Source organism: Pungitius pungitius, chromosome 5 (assembly GCF_949316345.1).
Source record: "Pungitius pungitius chromosome 5, fPunPun2.1, whole genome shotgun sequence".
In the NCBI taxonomy this organism is placed as follows: Eukaryota; Metazoa; Chordata; class Actinopteri; order Perciformes; family Gasterosteidae; genus Pungitius; species Pungitius pungitius.
In genome coordinates, this window is record NC_084904.1 from 19,861,053 (window position 1) to 19,886,665 (window position 25,613).

At 47.0% G+C, this 25,613-nt stretch overlaps 1 protein-coding gene across 1 annotated transcript; it reads left to right on the plus strand.

The window, feature by feature from the left end:
- Positions 1-743: 743 nt before the first annotated feature.
- aacs (acetoacetyl-CoA synthetase) lies at positions 744-25,613 on the plus strand. The gene is made up of 18 exons (XM_037481578.2): positions 744-1,066; positions 1,754-1,857; positions 2,887-3,007; positions 3,427-3,540; positions 6,730-6,827; positions 7,265-7,379; positions 7,696-7,777; positions 7,879-8,032; positions 9,968-10,048; positions 10,752-10,876; positions 16,646-16,710; positions 18,672-18,794; positions 21,905-22,018; positions 22,823-22,948; positions 23,083-23,152; positions 23,457-23,515; positions 23,665-23,867; positions 23,953-25,613. Exons 1-18 carry the CDS (start codon positions 928-930, stop codon positions 24,088-24,090), a joined length of 2,031 nt encoding a protein of 676 aa, XP_037337475.2. The 5' UTR covers positions 744-927; the 3' UTR covers positions 24,091-25,613.

Genomic DNA, 25,613 nt, shown 5'->3' on the forward strand with positions numbered 1-25,613 from the left:
AATATGCCTAAGGTAATATGCAAACTAGACACGACTGGACAGAACTTGGTTTAACCAACATGTTGCAATTAATGGACCCAAAGTTTAGCTGGCCTCATAGGAGGGTGAGGAAGGTCGTTATTCCCTCCCATTGATTGGGCACACCTCTAATCACTCCGGCTTATTGGTCTCCGATTGGCTAATACGCCCCCTTTGGAGCCTCCAAACCAGCGTGCCACTGATCAAACCGCGGGCGAGTCCATCGCCGATGACACGCCTCCCGCGTGGACCGATCCGTCGGCTGATGTGGAGCCAGCGAGCTGAGGACCAATCAAAATCCTTCATTTTTGACAGGCAAGCTCCCCGCGTGCACGAGACTCGTCTGTTTGATTCTGCTGCGCGTTCACATGTGGGGGATGTTCAAGATGTCTAACGGAGTGTCGCGAAGGGCTCTGGGCCCAGCGTCTTAAAATCTACAAAATGTACAGTGTTACGAAAAAAAGGGCTGGATTGTAGAATACTTTATTTACTTTGTTCATCACCTATTGAATCTATCTGGTATCTGTGAGCAAAAATGGTTCCTACACTAAATATGAATGATCGGTAATCCGCGTGATTGGTATTAATACCGATGTATAGTACACTATATACTACTTTCCTGTGTGTGACGTTATGCAACACTTTGCGCTCTTGAACGCAGCTCGCTGTGCTACGTCACGACGGCAGGGCGTGGCCTGTCAGGTTTCTCCTCGGAAGCCCCACTCTCGCCTGTGACAGAGCGGCCCCAGCCACCACCAGCTCAGACAGTAAAGCGGCACAGCCCGGTGAGCTCATCTAACCTCACACCGGACACGAGCCACTTAGCTTCGGCCAAGCCTCGAGCGTCAACCGGCCTGTGTCTCTCTTCTCCACCCCCCCACGCACCCGCGTTCTTATTCCGCCGAAAAGATGTCCAAAGACACGGAAGGGAGGAGCGAGAAGATCATGGACATGGAGAGCAAGGTGTTGTGGTACCCGGACTCCAAGAGGAACACACGGATGGACACGTTTAGGAAACAGGTCAACGGAGGCTACGGACTTAACCTCGGTGGGTAGAGACGAGGGAGGATGGAGGGGGACGGGGACGGGGACGCGGACGGAGAGGGTTTTAAAAGTCGGGTTGTGGGCTGAAAGGCGTCCCGGTGTGACGGCTGCTATCCGTTGATTATTTATCAGAAATCTTTGGTTGGTTGCTTTTTTTTTTTTTTAAACTACCGAGGTGTAAACCCGGTGCACAGTGAGCGAACGTTAATCGTTAGCTTTGGCTCGCGACCATTCGGCTTCCCGGCTGAACAGCGCACGCGCATTCAAACACATGTCTGCAGGTTTAGCCCTAATACAACTATTAATAATCAAGAGAGCGCGAGCTATGCCACTAATGGGGGAGATTTGGGGGTGTGTGTGGACATCTTTTTGGGTGAAATTAAAATAAAATAATGTGTTATTCATTCACTTTTGATTGAACCAAAATCAATCCATTTTTTGTCTTATTTTTCAGGATTTGCTGTTTGTGAGGTTTTTTTTTTTAAATCAGTGCAAATCTGGTAGTCAGGATCCTCCGGGGCTTACACGGTGCATCTAATCTGGTTTCACTTCAGATGCTTGAACTGATATATCTGAGCATTTTTACTTTCATTTGAACCACCTGTAACAACTCGACATGATATGCTTGCACCTGTGATCACACGTTTTCTGTTTATAGATCTGTAGTAACGCTGGGTTCTCTGTCCTCTAGTCAACTACCACGAGCTGTACCAGTGGTCGGTGGACAGTTATCCAGATTTCTGGGGAGAAGTGTGGCGCTTCTGCGGCGTAGTGAGCTCCAAGCCATACGAACAGGTGAGTCCAACACCCAGTACTATATGCTGAAGGTTTTTTTTCTTCAAAAATACATTTGTGAGTGTTTAATACAGCCGGCAGAGCTGTAAATTACCTCCTTTTATTTTACCAGCTCAAACTGACACCTTTTTATGTTTATAGTGTAAAACAAACAATGGTCTATACATTATGAACTACATTTTCCTCATGACAAGTCATAATGAATAAAATGACGCAACTACTCCGTATAACTTATACAAACTACCCGGTTGATTTGATTGATATTTAACGACCACGGCGTGAAAACGCTTCTTCTAGCCTTTGTGCCATCTTTTTGGCACAAACCATTTGCATGATGTTTCAGCACAGATCTCATTTGTGCCGCAACGTACCGAATCCTCAGCTTACCCCGGAACGACCGCCGCAGGGTTTCCGGTCATGTGATCGAGCGCGACGCCGCGAACGTTTGTGGTGTGACCGCCGCCTTCATCTACCCGGTGATGTTCTGATGTCCCGTTTTAGCTGCTATAAAAGGCTCTCGGAGCGGACTACATGTGGCACGTTTATTTTTGCCGATGTTTCGTGTCATGTCTGAACTCTTAACTCTGCATTGCTCATGATGGCATTTTAAAAATAAAGTCGCCCTGGTATGTGTGTGTGTGTTTGTGTGTGTGTGTGTGTGGTAATCAAATAGTGTTTGTCGTTCGGTTGCTGTGCCTTCTCGTTGACACACCCCATTCGTACATGCAGAGATGTCACATTCCTTTTTTTTTCAACTATGCATCTTCATACCCCGCGTAACCTGTTGGTAGGCCGTCATCCCCATTAACACGAACCAGTCAATCAACCACTGTAGGACTACGATGCACAGTGGGCCGTCCCCCTCAACTCCATTCTTCCTGTTGATTCTTATGACATAGTGCCTTTTTCTACATGGGTCTCTGCCAGTAAAGGCCGCACAGCTTTACAATGCATGGTCAACGACGCTGACTCCCTCCTGTGTGTGTGTGTGTTCTGTGTGTGTGTGTGTGTTCTGTGGGTGTGTACCAGGTTGTGGATTTCACAAAGCGGATCTCGGACGTTCCGGAGTGGTTTAAAGGAGCCCGCCTCAACTACGCCGAGAACTTGCTCAAACACGCAGACCACGACAAAGTGGCTATCTATGCCGCAAGTAAGTAGACAAAGTGTAAGACGCCGATTGGGAAGAACAGATTTTGAGGTCGCATCTGATCGGGGGAATCGATGCACGAGCGCAGGGCCGCGCACGTCACTCTGTTAATAGATTGCCAGCTGCTCCCTCCTCTATCTCAGAGCTGTCATTACTAATGGATAGCCACTTCCTTATTGCCCTGGTTGTGTGTGTGTGTGTATATGAGAGGGAGTAGGCTCGCGCACTCGTGCAATGCACACACACACACGCACACACTCGACCTTCTGCAGGAGCTGTAATATAGTTATCAGAAGGTCTACTGGTCACAATGTGCAGCCTCTGTGAAAGCCCAAATGTCTGAGCCAATAAAACACGTGGAAGTGTGTAGCTTTAACCACATTTCAATAAATCTCTGTGCACGCGTCTCACTTTCCCGCCAGCCGAGGCGAACGATGAGATCGCGAAGGTGACGTTCGGGGAGCTGAGGCGGGACGTGGCGTTGTTCGCTGCGGCCATGAGGAAGATGGGCCTCCAGACTGGAGACCGGGTCGTAGGTGAGTGTCAAATGTATTAACCCGATCCACATTTTGTTCAACCTTTTTTGTTTTGTTTTATGATCTGCCAACCAATAGCGCATTGTTTGCTCTGCATCAGACATCCACCTCGTCATTCTCACCTGGTCCGTCTTTCAGGTTTGAACCTGGTTGCAACATACGTTGGGAACGGGTCGTTCTGCTGCAGCTCTGAATGTTTGCGCGCGCCGCCTTGGCCCGAGTCGCAGAAAATTCATGAAAGTCTCCATTTAGTTTTTTTTTTTTTTTTTTCCAAGTTTATATTTGTGCAAGGGTGAATGGTGGATTTTCAGGTTTTCCTGGCTCTGCTCACTGCACAGTAGATATTCATTCGCATTTACTCCCAAAGTATGCAGCACAGCTGCGGCTTCAATGCATGCCATCACAATTGATCTTTTTCGGATTGCGCACAAGTGTGAAAAGCTTCAGTCAGGCTTCTGAACTGAACCATTTCAGAACAGACTCCTTGACGCAAGGAAAATATTTCTTTCTTTGCATAACAGGTTTTTTGATCTGAAATGTACACACGCATACATAAAACATTTAAGCACACAAGAGGAGTTAGTTTTATTGAAGGTTTATTCAAATAGTGTCTTTGGCCAAATCCTGGTTGTTAGAGGTCTCCTCAACTTTCCTTCAGTTAACCAGAACTTGTCAGTTATGGTTGTAGCGTCTCTGATGTTGTGAAACCACTTTCTGCTCCAGTCGGATGGAACGCGTCCCTCAAAAGCCTTTTTGTTGTGCACTGTTAGTCTGGCCAAAGACGGCAGGCAACAGCCACACTGGTTCAGAGGTTACAGCCAATGCTTGTTGATTAAAATGAATGTTAAGATCCTACGTAATAGTTAAGGATGAAGGAACCTGTGTTATCCCGCCCTCGTATGCTGTGTTCTGAGTCATCAGAGTGACGTAAGTAAACGTGTGCTGTCCGTGAGCTCATCTTGAGCCATGTGGTGTATGACTGTGTGTGTGTGTGTGTGTGTGTGTGTCTCAGAGGAAAGATGGATACTGCGGTCGGGACATCCATTAGCTAAATGACTTCAGCTCTGTGGGAATCTCATTAGAAAGACGAGAGGGATGAAGGGATTGACGTAAAGGGAGCGGGAGGGAGAGATTTCAGCTTCCTTATGCTTCCTCCTTTCCCCTTTACATTCCTCACAGGAAGACGTGTGTGTGTGTGGTTAGGTGTGTGTGTGTGTGTGTATATTAGGGACAGAGATGTCCTTGTAACTCAAATACCTTGTCAGTGTCTATAATCCAGGAGATATATAAGCACTTAGCTGATGAAGCCAACCAAGCTTTATAGCAGTAAAAGATACACACACACACACACACACACGCCTGATGGTTTGTGCACTTAGTTACATTGCTCCTCCCCCTGGTCCTATCCGCTTCAACATCCCCCTCCACCAGCTTATGATGCTTGTTTCTAGCCTTCCATCCACTTGTTTGCATTGCAAACACACACGGCTGCCACAGTCCCCTAATGATGAGCCCTATACAAGCTTGAAGTCACTTCCAGCTGTAAACCCTGCATATGAAACTTGAGCTGAACATAAAACATAATTGGGCTTTCTGACACGTGTTGCCTGTCTAGTGCGTCCACGTGTTATTCCAGGTGTGGCCGTGCTGGCATGAAAACGGTGTCATTCAGAAGATCATTATGTTCTCCACCCATAGTTTCCCAGATGACTCGGAGGTTTGTGTCCTCTCTTTTTATACGGGGGGGATATCTCTGAGCTGGACCTGGACCACGATCCAGGTCTGAATCACCAGTCCGGCTGTTTGTGATGTTCAGCGGTGACCACGCTGGCTCCACCGCATGGCCCCCGTGAGGTGAAGGCGGTTTAACTCCGCTTCAGACACTTGTTTCAAGGTCCCCGCTCAGCTCTTGCAGTATTGGCAAAGCAACTAGGCGGGAATTCTGTGTCAATAAACCTCGGCAAGGGAAGTGAAGAGGCAGAGCGGCATTAGGTAAACAAATTATGATTTAATAATACATTTTATCCATTGTTTGGTGAGGAAGATGAAGCCCTGTAGGATAAACAGGTGTTTTGGTGCAGAAGAATGAATGTAAACGCGTATGTTTGTTTGTTTACAAGAACACTCATCAGGGCAGCGTTCAGAAAGCCTTTTGTGCTGCGACTTTATTCATTTCGTCTTCGTTCAAACTGCCCGGTTTGGCCTCCCGAGTGCCTTGCTCCAGGGTATGTTCCCAGAAATGGTAACAATCATCCAACCAATGCTCAAATCACAGGGCTAAAACCTCTATTTCATCGGGAGGAATCCAAACAAAGATGCTTTTGTTTTCCTCTTTCTGTGTCTTCGCCTACTTTAAAATCCTTGGAAGGAAACCGTAGCCACTCGTTTCAATGATAGCAGCTGCCCCCCCCCCCGTCTCCCGCCCCCTGTGGGAGCGTGGTGATTTATGAGAGTGTCTGTGGCACCAGAATAGCACGATGGGGATTGGTTGGAAGAGCTGCTCCCTGGTCACAGTAAGCAGGAGCAACCAATAAGACCCTGATTAGGGGTGGATTCATGGGACTGATGACTCCCAAACTACTGGCTGTATTAATGCTTTATATTGTTGGATTAGATATCCGGTGTCTAGAGCATATGAGCTCTGGCAAATCTATCGCTTTCTTTTAGTTTAGTTCACATCCGGCATCTCTGATACTCAGGAGAACGTTTTCATCTCACTGCAATTCTGTTTTAATTAGTCCTGACTGAAATGAAGAAAAAGAGTCAGTGCGTGTTTGCAGAAATCCAACATAATGTTCTTAAAGGCTGTCTTCAATATTGTACGAAACTAAGACGCTTTATGTAATCAGATGATGTAAACAGTTCAATACAATGCCCCCCTATCGGGTAGTCTTCTTTCTGTACTTCATGCAGTCGTCGGTATTGTGTGATTGTGTGACTCTGACGTCTCCTTTTCCTTTGGGCTTCTCTCAGCGCGTTGTACTCTGACCACGAAACAGATCCAAACCGCACGCCTCATACCATATTGGGCTTCTGTACATATTGATATATTTTTCTTTTTGATTTTAAAATACAGTAGTATTTAAGTATTTTTCTGTGAATGGGCAGGACTAGTCTGAGTAAAATATGTACACTTTGTTGATATATTGCTGTTTATTAAAAGTGACCGTTCCCCCCCCCCCCCCCCAGGCTACCTGCCCAATGGTATCCATGCAGTGGAGGCCATGTTAGCCGCAGCCAGCATTGGAGCCATTTGGAGCTCCACGTCGGTCGACTTTGGAGTCAACGTAAGCGCTTTGTTGTACTGTTTGGGCCTCGTGTGTCCTAATTTACATATGCATCATCCATTGGGTTAGTCATTCAAACTAGATGTGACATTAGAACCAGTCTCCCCTGCACAGGGAACCTAATAATTAATCTCTGTGTCAACAGCGACAATGATTCATTCACCCGTAGTCCCAACAGAGTCTTCCTCCTCGATGGTCCTTTGGTTTCTGTTTTGCATTTCTGATGTGCTACTGCCTCGTCTGGCAGAGCCGAGAACTACACCTGGAATACAAATATGTGTTGAACGCGAGACGAAGGTGTTCATTTCAGGGGTCCATATTTACTGCTCCCCCACGGCAGTGAAGGCTTTTATTTAGCCGGGGCTTTCCTGTCTGCTCCTTCCAGTGATCTCATTTTTGGTTTTAAACTTTTTATCTCTCTCTCTCTCTCCCCTCAGGGTGTCCTCGACAGGTTTTCTCAGATCCAGCCCAAGCTGATCTTTTCTGTTGCTGCTGTGGTTTACAACGGCAAAACACACGACCACATGGAAAAGCTGACCAGCGTTGTCAAAGGTGGGCCCTACCATCAATTCACCATGGACTCTCAAAACACTACATTTACGGAGATTTAATTGAGGGATTACAACTTCATTGCAACAGGTCTTTAAAGTGTAATACCAGCACAGTAGTATAATGTAGCTCTACTATCATGTAGTTCCTAATAAAACTAAGACGCATACATCTGGAGTGCTTCAGAGAGTATCTCTGAGCCCCTCACTGAACAAATCGTGTTACGAGTTCATGGCGGCAACGCTGGAATCCACTCTGGGAGCCTTTTTTGCTCTTCACAAGGGGAAGGTGTACAACATCCCACTCTGTCTCCCTGTAGGTCTGCCTGACCTGAAGAAAGTAGTGGTGATTCCCTACGCTCGCTCCAAACAAGACACTGACCTCTCCAAGATACCCAACAGGTGTGTGTGTGTGACCTTCTCTCTTTTAGCCGTATATATCATAGCAGCCTTTCATCCCACTTCTCCGTTGACTCTCCTTCTCTGGGTTTCTTCTTCTGCAGTGTATTCATCGACGACTTCTTGGCATCCGGCCGCGGCGAGGCCGACCAGCTTCCTCAGCTGGAGTTCGAGCAGCTACCTTTCAACCATCCTCTGTTCATCATGTACTCCTCTGGCACCACGGGAGCTCCGAAGTGCATGGTCCACTCTGCTGGGGTAAGAAAAAAAAATGCCTTAAATTCGGACCCTAAAATGGCAACAAAGTGACACTTTTGTTGCAAATTAGTTTTTACCGCTCCAAGAGGATTGTATGGATCGCAGCTGTCTCTTTCTCTCAAACACACACACACACACACACACACATGCGCGCACTGATCGCACCTGTTTGCAGAGCTCTCCTCGGTTGGCCCACATTCACAGTTTGCTGCTCGGTGCACAGCATTTGTATAAATAGACAGAAGCAAGTTGAGAAGAAACCGAGGTTCTCAACGAAGCTCAAGAGTTTTCAAGGAGACTGATGATGAGGAAGGAGGAAGGAGGAGAGGAGAGAGGAGAGGAGGCGATGCTCGGGTTGGACTTGTCTTTTCTTTTAACTTGCCGCCCGTGTTACAAAGTCGTCTCCTCATGCAGCTTAATATACAATATATACATTAAAATATATATCTGACAACAATAGTTTACAAGTGTAGCTTTAAGGTATAAAGGCAACGTTTAAAACTCTTGGCCTTGGAAATGGCAGTTAAAAAAAAAAAACCTTCACCACGAGGTCCATTTAGCAGCTTCTCTGAATTAAAATATGATTCCTTGTAAAGGCTAATTGGGCTCCAACTGTCACAATGTTATAGTTGTCGTAAAGGGCAGAACTAACGCTGAAGGAATGGGCGTCGCCTGTGACGCCTTCAAGAACACGCCATCTTTTTAGTACCGCTTTTAAGTAAAAAGGTATGTTATTGATCAAATTAAATCAAAAAAATATGCGTCACTCTTGGCGAGCTTCCCAGTAGCAGTAACCGGATGCCTGCCATCTCTTTTTTTTTCCTCCACAAGATGGCAGCAGACCTCCACGAGCAGCCCTCGTGAGCGTGAGTTTCCCCGCTACGCTCCACATCTGAGTGGAGGCGCTCAAGAGGGCCGCTGCACTTCGAAGCCCCAAAACACTAAACACGCCAAATGGTTTAACACACTTGAATAAATGCAAAAAAAAAAATCCCACCCTCCCAACTCTAGGTTCCCTTATTTCTCAAATGCTCCGTCGCTCTCCCCTGGGCCCCCTCCTCCTCCTCCTCCTCCTCCTCCTCCTCCTCCTCCAATGCCTCTGATAATTGGGCCCCACTGCGTTGGTGAAAACATTTCGTACCGCGCCGCTGGCAGTCCTCTCCGGCTCCACCGATTAGCCCCCCCCCCCGGCACTTCTGCTTTGTTTCAGCTGTGCCAAAGATGTGACGGGAGCGCGCACATTATGGGTCAAAACCGAACCGCGCTCACATGCCAGCAACAAGAACTCGATCAGCTATATTTGTGGGCAAATTCCACTGAACACAAAGGGCCCTTTGCTCGTGTGGTTTTCATTTTTGTCCGAAGCAGCTGCATAAACTTGGGTTTATGTGCTTTTTTTTTTTTTAAGAATATGTAAAACTGCTCATTCTGCTTGTGGGTATTCACACATCTCGTCTGGCTACACTTGTCGTGCGTGTTGCCGGGGGAAGCCAAGAAGGCGTGTACAACTTGGCCTAATTTGGCCAGTTGGGGGAGCTGTAAGAACAGACTTTAAATTTTGGGTGTGTAACTGTTCAACCATAAGTCTCAGTGGCGTACATCTCTCTTTTTTTTCTTCTTTTTTCTCTTGGATACTGTGGGTCCAGAAAAAACTCCTCCAAACAAGAAACGCCGCGTGTGGAATTTCTGGCAGTTTTTTTTTTTTTTTTTTACAATTTGATCACAACCCTTTTAATTACTGCCTCCAATAAGCAGACATCTCTGGATTTCTGTATGTCAAATCCACCTGCAACATAGAGGCACCGTCGATGTTGTTGATAAACGGCATCCAGTAAAGGGTTGAATGTCAAGGTCACGAATGAAGACGAGCAAATGCCTGGAACAACAATTCATTCATCTCTCCCTCTGTCTCACTTTGTCTGCTGGCTTCTGTAGGGCACGCTCATCCAACATCTGAAAGAACACATTCTCCACGGCAATATGACCAGCAGTGATGTCATCATTTACTACACCACGGTAGGTCCGCCGAGGTGCTCGTGGTACCGTGAATGATTAAAGTCTTTTCGCTTCATCTCGGTCACCAGCAGAGATGGAACGTTTTTAAACCGTGAGCCTGGTCCAAAAGACCCCCCCCCCCCCCCCTCCCCCCCCACAGACACACAGACATAGCTCTCGTGTAATGAGCAGCGTTGAGTGCTGAAGGTCAGAGCTGTGCGCCTTTGTAGTTGTTTTCCGAGAAGATTCTCGCTCGTTTTGATGATAAAAAAAAAACAGAGGAACGTTGTTTTATGTGAGATCGACCGGTCGGTCGGTTTCTGTTCCTCCAGTGTTACATTTACTGTGATAGAAAAGAGAGTTTTTGAAACTTTTTTCTCGGAGGGGCCCGGGGGGTGGGGGGGGGGTTTGACTAATGATTAACTGATGATCAGAATCCTTTCTTACTTTTCGTGCATCGATTAACTGACAATTCCCCTCGCTAGTTCTTATTGTATCAGTGCCTCACTCATTGTACACGGTGGACAACAATCGTCTGCACGGCGAATGCTGCAATCAATATGCAAAATCATTTGGGACGATGCCAAAGTAGTAGCACTGCAGTGTGAGCCACTGATAGGTAACTCGCACTCTGCATCCAATTTAGTTACCCATTTACTCATATTGATGAGAAAGGAGTGTTTATGCCAGATAAACTGACGTGTGTGTGTGTGTGTGTGTGTAGACCGGCTGGATGATGTGGAACTGGCTGGTGTCTGCTCTGGCAGTGGGGGCCTCTGTGGTTTTATATGACGGTTCTCCTCTGATGCCCACACCCGATGTACTGTGGAACCTGACAGACCAGCTGGGGTGAGTTAGGCGCGCACACACACACACACACACACACACACTCTGACAACGATAGATTTTTTTTTTCCATTTGTATTCATATTCAAGCACTGATTGTCAATGAAACTAATTCCTACTGCAGCCATGGGTGAGTCCTGAGAGGACTCTTCGTTTTTTAAATGTAATATTTAGTGTTTCATGCAGAGCACAGAGATGAACATAGCGAGTCCAGACAAAAAGCAGAGCATCGGGGCGGGGGATCGGGATACACAGGCGGGGTGAGGCAGAGCATGAGCAAAGGGTAAGGTTTTCCATGGAGGATTTGTCTTCAACCACAGAATTGATTTTGTGTTTGCCTAATTGACAACTTGGGCACACGCGCACACAAGAGCAGACCCATGAATAAAGATTTCCGCTGTCACCAACCTTCAGCAACCGATCATACTACAAAGATCCATTATTTATTCTCTAACTTATTGCCACTCATTTAAATTCTACAAAAGAGCACAAAAGGATTTCTTGGTCGTTAAGAAAAGAGAAATTGAGATGATCATTACTGTTATTTGGTGTACACTTGGAAATGAATAAGAACAGGCTTTTCAAACCAAGCCAAAAGCTGTCATGTCATGCTGGCAGTTTCTCTATCTACTGTATGTAGTAAATGCATTCTCACTCCATGCAGTGTCACCTAACTCAAAGTAGAAACAAACCCCATTGATGAGCGCAGGCGAGCTGCCGAACAGGCTGCTTTAAGTCAGCGGGTCAGCCGTCCCTTCGGCGTGTCGTCATGGAGACGGGTGGCGGGCCCGCTGTTAATTTGGACGACCCAGGTCCAACTACGGGCGCTCAGAGACCCTTCACGCTACAAGGTGCAGGCCACAGTGTGGACGTCACTTGGGGAAACGAGGGATTTTTCATGCCTGTTTAGAACATATTTTTATATTTGTGCGATACCACGAATAAACCCACACCCACCTGTCCTATTGTTGAAATACAATCCTTTCTTTTTCATCATTCAGAACATATTTTCCAAAGTGGCACGTGGGAGATTTACTGATACCGTCTCCTCTAACCACCATAAGCAGCATGTAATAAAACCAAGCATCGATCTGCTATTGTCTTCTGGATTCTGCAATGACAAAGATGTCAAAGTAAAATATTGCGCGAGTGTATGTTTGCAGGCAGGCCATTCATTTCCTCAAATGGAATGTGTTGCTTTGTCCACTTCTGTGTGCATGCGAGGAAGAAAGTCAACTATTTTCCTCATTTATTCATCTCGTGTTGTGTTATATTTAGCATTCAATAATTTAGTTCATTTAAGAGCAACATTTCACACATTTACACCGAACTCATTTTATTTTTCGCACATTCCGCCACCAAAAAGCAGCAGAGAGATGACGAGCACAAGGGAGGTTTTGGGTGAAATAATAAGCGGCAGGACGAGGGTTCGCCGGAGCAAGTTTCCTGGATATTCCAAAAAAAACAAATTTGACATTTAAAAACGCGGTTTAGTCAAATAAAAATCCCCCACCTCTAATGGCCGCTACGAAACTCCCGTCAACCCGTGGCTTAAAGAATGAAAAGGAGGCACTGCGGTCAGCAGGAGCGAGCAGCAGAGACGCAGCGGGGATGTCGCACCGCCTTCAGCGGCGAAGGGAGTTATGGGGAGAACAGAGAGACACGGATGGGGAGCAGTGGGAGTTATGGAGCCAAAAGGCGCGGTAAAAGTACTTCCACTGCAGAAACCCAGGGCAGGCTGTAGATCCTAAAGCCAACACGCTCCTTTTGACAGCTTTACTACCCATTTGAATTGTCAATGTTTGAGGATGATTGGCGCCCCGGTGGGGAAACGGGTTCCAGCAGCATCGTGCTAATTTCTAATGCTGCGTGATCGGTCGGCATTAAGGCCACTGATTTCATTTTGACTGACATAAACGTCGATTCTTCCAACCTAAATCCCCGTCCAGAACGGCTGTAAACGAGCCCAGTCGAGTGAACATGGTCAGACGAGGAAGTCATTGTGGGGGAGTCGGCGTGACGGATGAACACCGGGAACCTTTTCAACTGAGGGAAGACTTTTGAACCAATTAAGTGCCGATTGTTCACCACCTCAGACACATTTTACAGAACCTAACGCACTGCCTCAGAAACCCTCTGGGAGAGGATGACGTGACAGTTTGTCTTTTTTCTTTTTTTCACGCCCGCAGCTTCAGAATATCTGGTTGGACATTTTAATGGCGGCTAAATCCGCCTCAGAGAGGGTTAACCTGCCGCTGAGGCCTCATCTCTGTGGTTTGGGACTGGTTGTCGGTCCGTTGTGTAACTTTACCGTAACTGCATCACGCTTAACAATTTACATTTCCAGTTTTAAATCGCCCCGTAGATTGGTGTTTTGGAAAGAATCTCATTTTTTAATTCTGAATAAAGTAGCGGTTGTTGTCATTTTGCAAAGCAATCTCCCCGTTTGCCCCGATGGATTATTGCAGATTTGCCGCTTTTGAGAAAAGGGAAACGGGGAAAAGGCTTAAGAAGGTTGTGCTGGAGAGAGAGAGCGAGAGAGAGAGAGAGAGAGAGAGAGAGAGAGAGAGAGAGACCCACCAAAGTGCACCGCTGTGGATGTTCCTCGCGTTTAATGTCATTCACAGAAATAATTAGTGCCAAAATGCACGAGAATATGACGTCGCAGTGTGTGTTTTTTCACCAGTAACATGGATTTCACTGTCGCTGAATGTACTGCAGACACCGGCTCCCCCGGGTGTGATGGGACGGAGAGCGAGGGGGGGGGGGGGGGTACTAAAGGCGCGGCCTAAGCAGGCAGAAGGTTACGACATTTCTAGCCGTGACGAGTTCCGCGTGCCGTTAGGACTTTGTTTTTCCTCCGAGGATCTTCTCGCCTCCTCCGTCCTGCGCGGAGCCGTGACGTCCGATGTGCTTTGTTACCGACTGTAGGAAACGTCGTCCTCCTCTTGGGAGGAGATGAGTTCAGCAGATTGCACCTCGTCTGCTCGGTTCCACTTTTATAAATGTGGGCCTAGTTCTTTTAAAAAAATAAAAAAAAATCCTTATGACGGAGACTCGGCTCCTCTTCAACGATTAGTTATTCACGATCTAAACCACACCAGCGAAGCTTTGTCTTTAGGTAACACACGCAGCATATTGATTTACTGAAGGACAAAAAGGAAAGAGCCTCTCGCGTCTGGTTTCCATAACGAGGAGAGTGCTGGTGGAAATGTCTCGTCTTTTCAGTTACTCGTAGAGATGAAATTGGGTCCCTGCAGGTGTGGCTCAGCATCAGCATCCCGTTTGTGAGAGGTTAGGGGTCAAAAAATATTGTTGAGCGGAGACGGAGGCTGTTTATAATACGATACGAAGTCCTCTTATACTTGCAATATGTTTTAATATTAAGTTCATCAGCATTCAGGCCCACAGTTCACATCAGAAGATAAGATCCTTTTTTATATTTGCAAATCGGTGAGCAATTACACCATCAGACGGCGGCCTGAAATGGTCCCTCGTGGCTCCCGACACCTGAGACAGGGTGTTTTTTTCTTTCTTTCCATGTTGGAGAGTAGTTTAAAAAACACGCACGGGGACGCATTAGCGCCGTAGCCGCTCGCAGGCGCGCTGGCGTCTGATTGGCTCGGAGCGTCTGTTATTGGCTCAGTGGCTCCCAGCGACATGTCTCCTCTGAGCGCGGGGCACACGTTGGCAAATGGAGACTCACAGCTACTCCTCCGCCCGCCATCTCAAACAGCCAATTAGCAAGCACACCTGGCCACCTGCCTCCAATCAGAATCCACTTGACCCCCCCCCCCCCCCCCCCCTTACCTTTGCATGGGAGCCGGCTCCAGATGTGAGCGGGGGAGGGGGGTCGGAGCGGTTGGATGGAACAGAGGTGATGATGAATGTTTTTTTTTTTTTGTCATCTGCATTATCGGATGGCTGTAATGTGGAGAACAGGAATAGTCCATCTTCATCCACCTTGTTATTACGTAAATAACATTGTTTACTGGAAACGGAACAATCTGGTCTCCTTTTCTTGGGAAGATGAAGGAGTTTGAGGCCTTGAAGTGAAGCATAGAAAAAGATCTGATAGACGTGATGTTTTACCGAGGAACTAAATTGCTAAAGTAATTTGGCTGATCAAGCCAGTTGAGTTGAGAGTTGGTAATTTCATTGATTTAACTATTAATTTGGGTCATTGTTTTTCTTTCTGTTCATGCTGACACACGCTAAGTACCTTATCTTTTTGTTATATTTATTACCCACTAAAGCAGACATTTATTTGTCATTGTAATGAGGCGAAAACCATGCAATAGAAGCCATTTCATTGTATACTTTTGCAATTCAGTATAGAAAATATGTCATGTCCAATAAAAAAAATAAAATTAAGATAAGTAAAGAAATGGTTTGAACCCTTATAGAAGAAAGGGTGTTGTGATGACGTGACAGTGAGATAATAGATACTTGTCCTCCCTCAAAGGTTTTGGCATTTAATACCACAGCATCCCTTTAATATCTCTTTTAGTTATAAGTTATTTCTATTATTCTTTTTCTGTCATTGTTGATAAGTTCTTGCATCGATCAGTTAGAAAAAGCAGACTTCCATGTCTGGTTAGTCCACCGTGTCCATGCATTGGGCTGTGCATGTATCATGTATCATTCTTTACCTTTTCCACATCTTCCATTAGCACCAACCATGTGAGAACAGCTCCCATCTCTCAGTGTAAACCAATCCCTGGCTACTGACCAGCCTGTGTTGTCTCCCAGACAACAGTTCAAAAATTTATATATATATAGATATATGTTTTGATTGAAAGACATGGTTACCCTAGTGATGGAAGGCAGTTTGATTGATTTGATGCCAACAGAAAAGAGGGAGACGGACGTAAGACAAAGGGCTGACTTTAAGAGGCTCTTAATTAATTAAAACCGTAGGAGAACACGGAAGTGACGCTTGGTCACTTCATGCTTTCCACGTGTTGTCCAGAAAAGCAACCGTCCGACCTCACTGCATTGGAGGCTTGTTGTGTGAAAACCTCCTGTCGATACGCTGTCCTCTGAAGGCCTTGTGGAACATTAACAAAGAAAGACATCATGTCCTTTTAATGCCAGACCGACCCCTTGGCGTCTTTGATCAGCTGAGAGTCATTCCCAATCCTTTTGTTTTCTCTTCATCTTTCTTATCTTCCCACGAGGGGTTGACTCGGCACACCGGGTCCGTTTCAGCATCAACCCTGATATTCATCCGCAGGGCGACGCGCTCTCTCTTCCCCTGGGAGCTTCCCAGTACGACTGAGCAGCTCCACTGGAGCAGATGGGATTAAGGGCAAACGGTTCAACTGTTGACCTTTTAGAAAAAACCTCAACACACAGATATGGAAATGATGGCCCGACATGCAGAGATTCCAGGCAACAAATGCAGCGTTGGTGGTTCTGGCTGAGCAGTGACGTCACCCTTTCTTCAGGTCATTCGTTCGTGCCTCCCCACCATGTGACCCATTCGAAAGCAGCCATCCAATCAAATCTAGAATTCCACGCGCAAACGGTAACCAGGACGCGGCCCGTCCGTCCGTCCCACACTTTGGTCTGGAGCAAGATATCGAAAAGATGCGCTTTAGGAATAATATTCTCAATTCTCATAATTTAGTTTTGTTGTTAAACGTTTCTGCTGTCACAATACATTCTGTGCGTGTAGGAGGGATTTTGCATCTTTGGTGCTGAACAAATGAATGTTTTTTCCAAAAGTAATGTACAGGGCTTTAATCTCCGTCTTTCTCTGCTCTGCAGCATCACCATCTTGGGTACCGGGGCCAAGTGGCTGTCGGTTTTGCAGGAGAAGAACCTGAAACCCGGTGAGTTGTGGTGACACACACATGTGAGAACAGCTCCCATCTCTCAGTGTAAACCAACCCTGGCTACTGACCAGCCTGTGTTGTCTCCCAGACAACAGTTCAAAAATATATATATATATAGTATGTTTTGATTGACAGACACACACACCTGCGTGCGTGCGTACACCTACCCAAGCGTGCCCACCGACATCCAGAGACACACACACATGGACGCACACGGATAACAAGCAAAAACCCAGAGAGAATGCATTCACAGACACACACACACACACATAAAGCAACAATAAGAGCAGATGGACCCAATAATCGCCGTAATGGCGCCGTTTGACTCTAAATGCCCTTTGTGCCGTCCGCCGCGTAAAGCATCCGCTTGGCCTGCGTTCTGGCGCCCGACACCGAACGCGATGAATGAAAGTGCTGCTGTTATGATCCCTGCGAGTCATGGATCGGACCAGCTAATTGCTTTTAGTGTCAGCGCTCTCTCTCTCCAGAGAGGGACCTCGGTCTCCACACATGATCACAGCTGTGCCGGCGCTTGTTAGCCTCCCCGCTAACCTTTTATACGGGCGGCTCTCGCCACCTTGTTTCAGTGACAAAAAAAATAAAAATAAACGCATTGCTGCTTTGCTCTTTTGCAAAGGTAATCAATCGCCTTATTCTAGTAGAACACAGATATTTCTGGTTCCCACAGTGAATATTCAGCTCCTTTTTGTCGATGAAATTAAATTCCGGTCGTGTTGAATTACACAAGCTGGTGACATAATTAAACATCAAACCTTTTTGCGCGCCCTGCTTGGTCCGTCCATCCAACCTCTCAAAGGATCCTGCTGCTCTCATCGTGTAAATGCTGCTAATAACTCATTTGAAAGGCTTAGCCGCTTGTCCTTCCGTTTCCTTACTTTTCTGCATTCTCCGTCTTTGCCGTCCCTCCTCTCCTAAATTAAATTAGCACTTTACAACCGATGTTTATTGCAGAAACAGTTGCTGTGTGTCTCAGTTCCCCGCGCGCCGCTATAATCACCACAAATCTTTATTCATGGCGCCCCGCTCTGTGGCTCTGTCTGTCAGCAGCTTGTAAATTGACGACACGCATTCCCAATTTTGTGGCTAAACAGGAAAGCACAAAAAAACAAAATCTCCCCCCCCCCCCCACCCCTCCCTCTCTTTCGCCCCCAAACTTCCCCCTCAGCCAGCCACTTGATCCATTTGGCATTGTGTGTATGTTTGGATGCTTATTAAAGAGAGAAGGCATGGCAGTGGGAGGTGTGTGTGTGTGTGTACGTGTACACACAAGCATGCCTCCAGTGGGAAGGGTAGGGGGAGCTTCTTCACTAGCTGCCCCAGCGGAGGGGCCCTTTTCCCTGGGCTGACATTTGGACCGGACACCTGGAGGCATAGTGGGGGGGGGGGGGGGGTGGCAAGAGTTCCCACTGTGTGTGTGTTTGTGTGTGTTTTTATGGGGTGAGGGTCTGTTTGCTGGAAGCAGATTAGTTTGCAGGGGGCTATTGGCTCGTGATTTGGGGCATATGTGCGTGACCGAGCGCATGCATGCATGGACCCGGGGGTTGGATGCTAAAAGTGTGTGTGTGTGTGTGTGTGTGTGTGTGTGTGTGTGTGTGTGTGTGTGTGTGTGTGTGTGTGTGTGTGTGTGTGTGTGTGTGTGTGTGTGTGTGTGTGTGTGTGTGTGTGTGTGTGTGTGTGTGTGTGTGTGTGTGTGTGTGTGCGCACGCTGTGTCACATCAGGGTGGCAAGCTGCTTTAACACAACATGAGGGTGCATGGACTCACAGCTGTGCACGGGTTGAAATTGTGTGCTGACTTTTTATGTGATTAAGAAACTGACAATGCCGACTGTACCCGATGATTTGTACCCGATGACTAACATTTGATGCTTAACAACTCAACTGTTTTCAAACGGGCAGTCGTACCTTACTCCTCGTCCCTTTTCTCTTCCTCCGCCAGCGGAAACGCACAACCTCCAGTCGCTCCACACCATCCTGTCGACCGGGTCTCCCCTCAAACCTCTGAGCTACGACTACGTCTACCGCTGCATCAAGAGCAACGTTCTGCTGGGCTCCATCTCAGGTGAGCGGCGCTGACTCTGCCGTCATTTCCAAAGAATTGGGATGTATGGGTACAGAATGCTGTTGGTGTGTACCAGATGGACAATGGCAGCTACACACAAAAAGGCAAAATAAAGCAGCATGGCATCTGCGACACAAAAGGGACTGACGGATACAAAGAGTATTCAAAACAAAATAAATTGCATTGAACTGTACATATTCCTCACTGATCACAATGTCACTGCACGCGCACACACACACACACACACGCACACAGACCCTCGAAGCCCATTGTAATGTTGACAGGACAGCAGAATGTTATCTGTCTCTCTATAAGAGTCCTGAAACGTTTAACATTTAGCACAGCCTGGGTGACAGACGTATTCTGGGGATACACACATGCACACACACACACACACACAAATGCACACACACACAAACACAGACAATGAGTTGCAGCTTAGAGCGTCCCAAATGCACGGACTAACGGCAGCTGTGCACTACGCACACGCTGTGAGTGACTTGGTGGGCAAAGGAGCAAACACACACTGACACACACACACACACACAGACACACACAGTGATGTGGAGGCAGAAGACGGCATCGGCTGAAATGCCACGAGGCGGATCAGTGTGACCTGAGTGGGTCATTTATTTTCCTCTATGTATTTGTCTTTGTGGCCGTCATTTTGTTTTCAGTCTCCACCAGTTTCTGCACAGACACTGACGCGGGTTTAAGGCTTCTTCCCCATTGGCTTTGATTTTCAAAACCGCAGGTCGCCTCCCGGTCGTTGACATTGATCCCGAACTATTTATATTGAGACGCCGGGTTGTAACAACTAAGGATCCTTATAGATTAGTCTCTTTGGTGTTACGGGGCTGGATCTGTCTGCGTCGGTGTGTGTGTGTGTGTGTATTCTTCCTAACAGCAGGTCCTTCTCCATCAGTTTCCTCCTTGTCGCCAAGGGCAACAGCCAGGCTCCAACTCTGTTGGCTGCCAAACGACCTGACCTTGTCCACTGAGGTCAAAACTCACTGTGTGAGTTGGGACGGTGGGAGGGGTTCACAGCATATGGGACTGACTGGTGGTCGCGGTGGCATATGTCATAGCCCCCTTTGCTGATTCCACCATGCGTAACCCGGGCTGTGTGTGTGTGTGTGTGTGACTGAAGACATGTGTGATTTGATTGACTGTATTAGTTTTGGTTTTATGTAAGGTGTGTGTGTGTGTGTGTGTGTGTGTGTGTGTGTGTGTGTGTGTGTTCCTGTCAGCAGGGATGTCAGAGCCCCGTTGTGCCTCATTGGGGGACTTTAACACTTTCCCTGCTGGATTTCCTCCATCCTAATATACCTCCGTCTGAGAGCCCATATGTCGCTCCTCTCCTCCTTTTGGCTTCTCTCCCCGTTAAAAGAAGCAAAAGTTGTTTTTAATTTAATGCCGTGTGGTTGACAAATACTCAATTAGTGTTTGGGAAGTCTGGAAACTTTCAACGTGTCAGTTTAAAGAATTCCCTTTTTGAATTCATAAATTCATTTGTTGGTTAACTGGATGGGTTGGGGGGGGGGGCCTTTGTGTGACCCCCCCCAAACTGTTCCGCAGGACTCCCAAAAACGAACATGCACACACATGCACACTAATATACAGTATATAGAGACAAGGTGGGAGGTTCAGGAACTCTTTTTCCTGCTTGTGTGTTCTCTGTTCGACACATGAGATCAGCGTGACAAGTTTCCCTCTTGTGTATGCACACACTATACACACACACACACACACACACACTCGCACTAAATGGCTGATGATGGAAGGCTGAAGAAAGCTTCACTGGCTTTCTGCTTAAAATATACTTGTGTATGTGTGTGGCAACCCACCCATTAAAATGAGTGCAATAATAAATAATAATTGCATGTCTTCCCACTTTAAGTTTCACTTCCTCCTGGGAGCCAATTAAAAGAGAGAAAGAGACGGACAGAAAGAGAAGGGGGGGGGGGGTTAAAAGTGTTGCGAGGGTAAAGAAGAGTATGAGAGTGGGAAAGAGTGGTAGAAGGGCACAGAGCAGTTGGGAGGAAGCAAACAAGATGGATGGATGCGGCGAGATGATACAGAGAGGGAAGGAAACGGGGAGGTCGGGTTGAAACAATCGGAGGGGAGATGAATAGAACGTGTCAGGAAGAGTAGATGATTGGAACGGAGAAAGGGAGAAATGGATGGCGCGCCGGAGGAAGGGGGAGGGTGTGTGAGCTGCTGCTGCTGCTGCTGCTGCTGCTGCTGCTGCTGCAGCAACAGTGCAGAACTCCTATATAGGTCACTGGAGGTGGAGTAGGGCACCAGCACTGCCAGTTTGTGCTGTCTTCATGTGTGATTGATATCAAAAGGGAGTTTGGTAAAGTTTGAGGTGGGTGGGGGGGCTTCAGGTTGTTGCTCAATTCCACAAGTTGACAAACGAAATGTACATGCTTCCTTTATGGAAGTTAATTGTTAGTACTTCCATTTTGTCTGCACTCTATACACTTTATTGCATGTTTTCAGACGGCGCACAAATTAATGTCGCTCTGCTAGCTAATCAGCGACAAACCTGACAACCTGCTGGACAAACGTGATGTTGCTGCCCGTCCGTTGCATAGCAACAGCCACGCGTACGGGGACCATTTCCTCTTGGCTACTGAAATGCGACACACTACTATTTTTTGCTGAAAGGCAGCTTAGGCTTAACTTAGGTTTTTCATCATTTAAGTTGTATCTAAAACTAAAACACTTGCTGATTAGATCCCTTTGAAATGTGCTGGATTTCTTTCATCCACTAACCGAAGGGTCGGTGGTTCAATCCCCGGCTCCGTGGAACTACTTGTCCCTGAGGGTCAGGCCCCGCATTGCATCTCACCGCCATCTGTGCTCCAGCCTTTCTACCATGCACGTAGAATAGTGTTGTTTTCACCAGCCAATGGTTAACTCTGTGTGCCGTTTGGTGCGGGATAAGATGCCAATGAGAGTGCTCCACCTCCACCTCCACGGCCTTTGAGCTCTTTTAGCTGATTGTTTGGGATCCAGAGATCTTTGTGAAGGTGGAGGCCTCTCTGCCAGGGACCATCCAGCCTAAACTAACCCTCCGTGTCTGTCGTCCACTCCTCTCTCAGGCGGCACCGACATCGTGTCCTGTTTCATGGGTCAGAACCCCACCGTTCCCGTGTATCGGGGGGAGATCCAAACGAGAAACCTGGGCATCGCTGTGGAGGCCTGGGGCCTCGATGGTAAGCGTGTGCGTATGTGAGCGGCTTATGAATGGAAATGCTTTTTTGTTTTTTTTTCTCCCCCCTCTCTCTATTGAGTATTCTGCAGTGTGACAACAGAGCGCGAGGATCATGTAGAAGTTGTAAGGAGGTTTCTAGATGGAATCCTAGGAGGGACCGGAGACATGTTAATGAGGGAAATGAATTGTAATGGGCCGAGATGCCCTTGTGCAAACCTCCCATCTGCTTCTGGAGCGGCTTTGGCAGCTGACGGATGAATGCTGCAGTAAAGCCTTGTAGCCCCCCATATGTCCATGTACCTGCATGCATTGGTATTAAAGCCAGCCATTGCTTAAATAAAGGGAACGACCCAAAGGAAATGCACTTTTTCCTATTTAACAATTCAAAACCAAAATGAGAGAATTTTTCTCTTGCTGGGAGTCTTCAAAGTGGCCTGTGTTTTGCTCATTGATTTTCAGTCCCTCGCTCCCCAGCTCCCGATCCCAGCTGCAGGCTGTGTCTCCGTCACTTTAAAGGAGAGCCGATTGAGGGATAATTTAAAGGCAGTTTTGTAGGAAGGGTTTGGGATTATTTTAGTCGCTCTCTAAGCCTCGAACACCTTCCTACGGGAGCAGGTGAGGTCTGTGTGAACCCACACAAGGACAAGTCTGTCGGGTTCTCCTAGAGTGGGATCCGCTACCTGCAGATTTATTTTCTCTGAGAAAGTGTGCGTCAAAGAGGTTTTGTGTGTGTGTGTGTGTGTTTTTCCGAAGCCTCTAACTGTATTTGTTGTGCTGAAGTGTGTGTGTGTGTGTGTGTTGACAGGTAAGCCCGTGTGGGGAGAGAGTGGGGAGCTCGTCTGCTTGAAGCCGATCCCCTGCCAGCCAACGCACTTCTGGAACGACGACAACGGGAGCAAATACCACAAAGCCTACTTTTCTACATACCCTGGTTAGCACAGCGACAACGTATCCCCCTGCGAAGCAGACCTTCTGCGTACACGTGTCCCAGGAACCCCGAGCATCCTGGATATTATTAGAATTGATACAGATCTTTGTTTTTAACATGTGTTTTTTTTTCTCCAGGGGTTTGGGCTCACGGGGATTACTGCAAAATCAACCCGAAGACGGGAGGCGTCGTCATGCTGGGCAGAAGGTCAGTTCTTAAAAAAAAAAAAAACGCATCACCGTTGTTTCCATTCATTGATTTATTTGCACAGGGCCCCCTGAGTGCCGTAGGATCCCTGAAGCACTAAGCGACTTGGCTTGGTGTGTGTCGCCTCTTAAAGGTGCACTTTGCGGCACTTCGGAGGCGATCTTTGGACAGAAATATAACATAGTTCATAGCACAGAGCCGGGCGCCATGTTCCTACAGTAGCCTGCAGCTACTGTTACCGTTACTGGCTTCTCAATGACGGAACCATGGAGTTTTGGATCTTGAACTTGTGTTTGTTCTGCAGTGACGGCACGTTGAACCCCAACGGAGTGCGATTTGGCAGCTCGGAGATCTACAACATCGGTGAGTACAGGTAGTCGGAGGGAAAGGGCATTATTCCATTTCTCTAAAGCGGAACTTATTCTCAATAAATACAGTAAATGAAAGTGAATCTCCCTGCGCCTCTCGTTTGCCTTCATCCTTTGTGTTTGGTCTTCCTCCCCTCGTCGCAGTGGAGGCCTTCGAGGAGGTGACGGACAGCCTCTGTGTTCCCCAGTACAACGGCGACGGAGAAGAGCGAGTCATTTTGTTCCTAAAGATGGCGCCCGGCAGGCCTTTCTGTCCGGAGTTGGTTGCCAAGATAAAAGGAGCCATTAGGAAAGCCCTGTCGGCCAAGCACATCCCCGCTCTGCTGCTGGAGACCAGAGACATTCCAGTACGACAAATCTGAATACCCATCAGGTACGAATACTGATTATTGGTTGGTTGTGGCTCATTATCTTCATCTCCCCCCCCTGCAGTACACCATCAGCGGTAAGAAGGTGGAGGTGGCGGTGAAGCAGGTGATTGCCGGACGGGAGGTGGCGCAGAGAGGAGCCTTCTCCAACCCCGACTCGCTGGATCTCTACAAGAACATTCCCCAACTGCAAAACTATTAGAAGGTCGAGGCCTCGCCCGCGAAAAGAGAGAGACCACCGGACAAGGATTCCACTTCATTCAAATTCACGGGAGCCCGGGAGATCCAAAAGGCCCTCGGAGCCCTTCCTACTGTGGCATCAGGAGAGTGTTCGAAATTAAACAAAATAATGGTTCAAATAATATGTCCCAACGCGAGCTGTGCCGCTGCATTGGCTATCTTCCAGTCTTCTGACGTCCTTCAGGTAAATGCGGGATGCTGTGGGTGTAATTCTGTGGCACACTGCACACACCGCCCCCCCCCCCCCCCCCTGCGCTGTGATTTATGGTGGCGTAGCTTTGGCTCCGCGGGTTGGTGGCACTCAGCCAACGAGGCTGCCGTATCTCTCTGTGTCTCAAGCTTTAACCCAAGTGATGGTTCTGACTGGGTCCCAGCCGGGAAACACACACACACACACACACACACACACACATGGGATTAACACCTCAGCTTCAACTCATAGCACCATGTCATTGTAATGTGGTGCATATTGCTTTAACAAATGTGTATGTGTCTATATATACATGAATATATATATATATATATATATATACCTATATATCTATTTTGGACTGTGATATAATGATAACATTATCATTGTTCTTTAGAAGATCGTGACCCAAGAAATGTAGTTTGATTCTATAAACTAGGGGGTTTCTGGGTGAAAACTAAACCTACTCATCTTTTATCAAGCTCAAAAAGTCGATCTCTGTGCTTATACGTGTTCCAATCCTATCAGCGATTTGACTTTGTAACAATTGAATCTTGTTTCATTCCGCCCACGAGACATGAAGGCGAGCGTGAAGTCACATTGGCCCCCGTTTGTAAAGGTCAAGTCAGCCAAGGTCAATGTGCGATGTGAAAGTGAGGTTTATTTTCACCACAGAAGCCTGTGTGTGTGTTTGTCCCGTCGCTCTGCTGCGTGCTTCCTGATAACTAGTCAGCCTGTTATTGCTTTGTACAAGGGGAAGCTGAATTATTTATACAAAGGGACCTGATGACAGTGGACTCGGGTCACAAGGAGCCAGACACAGCGTACAATAACAACAACAACAAAAAAATTGGGTTTCATTTCCTGTTGGGAGCCTTTGATCTTTGGGGGGAAAAGGAAGCATTTTATACTGACCCGTATTTCTAACTGGACCGTTTTTTTTTTCAGTCTTGAGTCTGAATTATTTTGATAAATTTAAAGGTATGAATGTGAATCTTTGAAGGTTTTCACCAATAGCAGCTTGGGATACATCTTCCTTCCAATGGTGTCACACCATTGTACTGATTGGCAGTAATTTAAATCAGCCTGACTAATGCTTTTTCTTCATCTATACTGTTGCTTTGGGAAAGAAGATTAATGTAAAGAGGGCTTCTTTTTTTTTTTTTTTTTTTCAAAACGATGCAAAGGCTCTTTCTGATGGAGACAAGGACCATATTGTCCATCCAGCACTTTAGTACTGTCTACTGTAGGAGATCATAATGCATTCTGGGTAAAATGGCAGATGTACTGTTTTG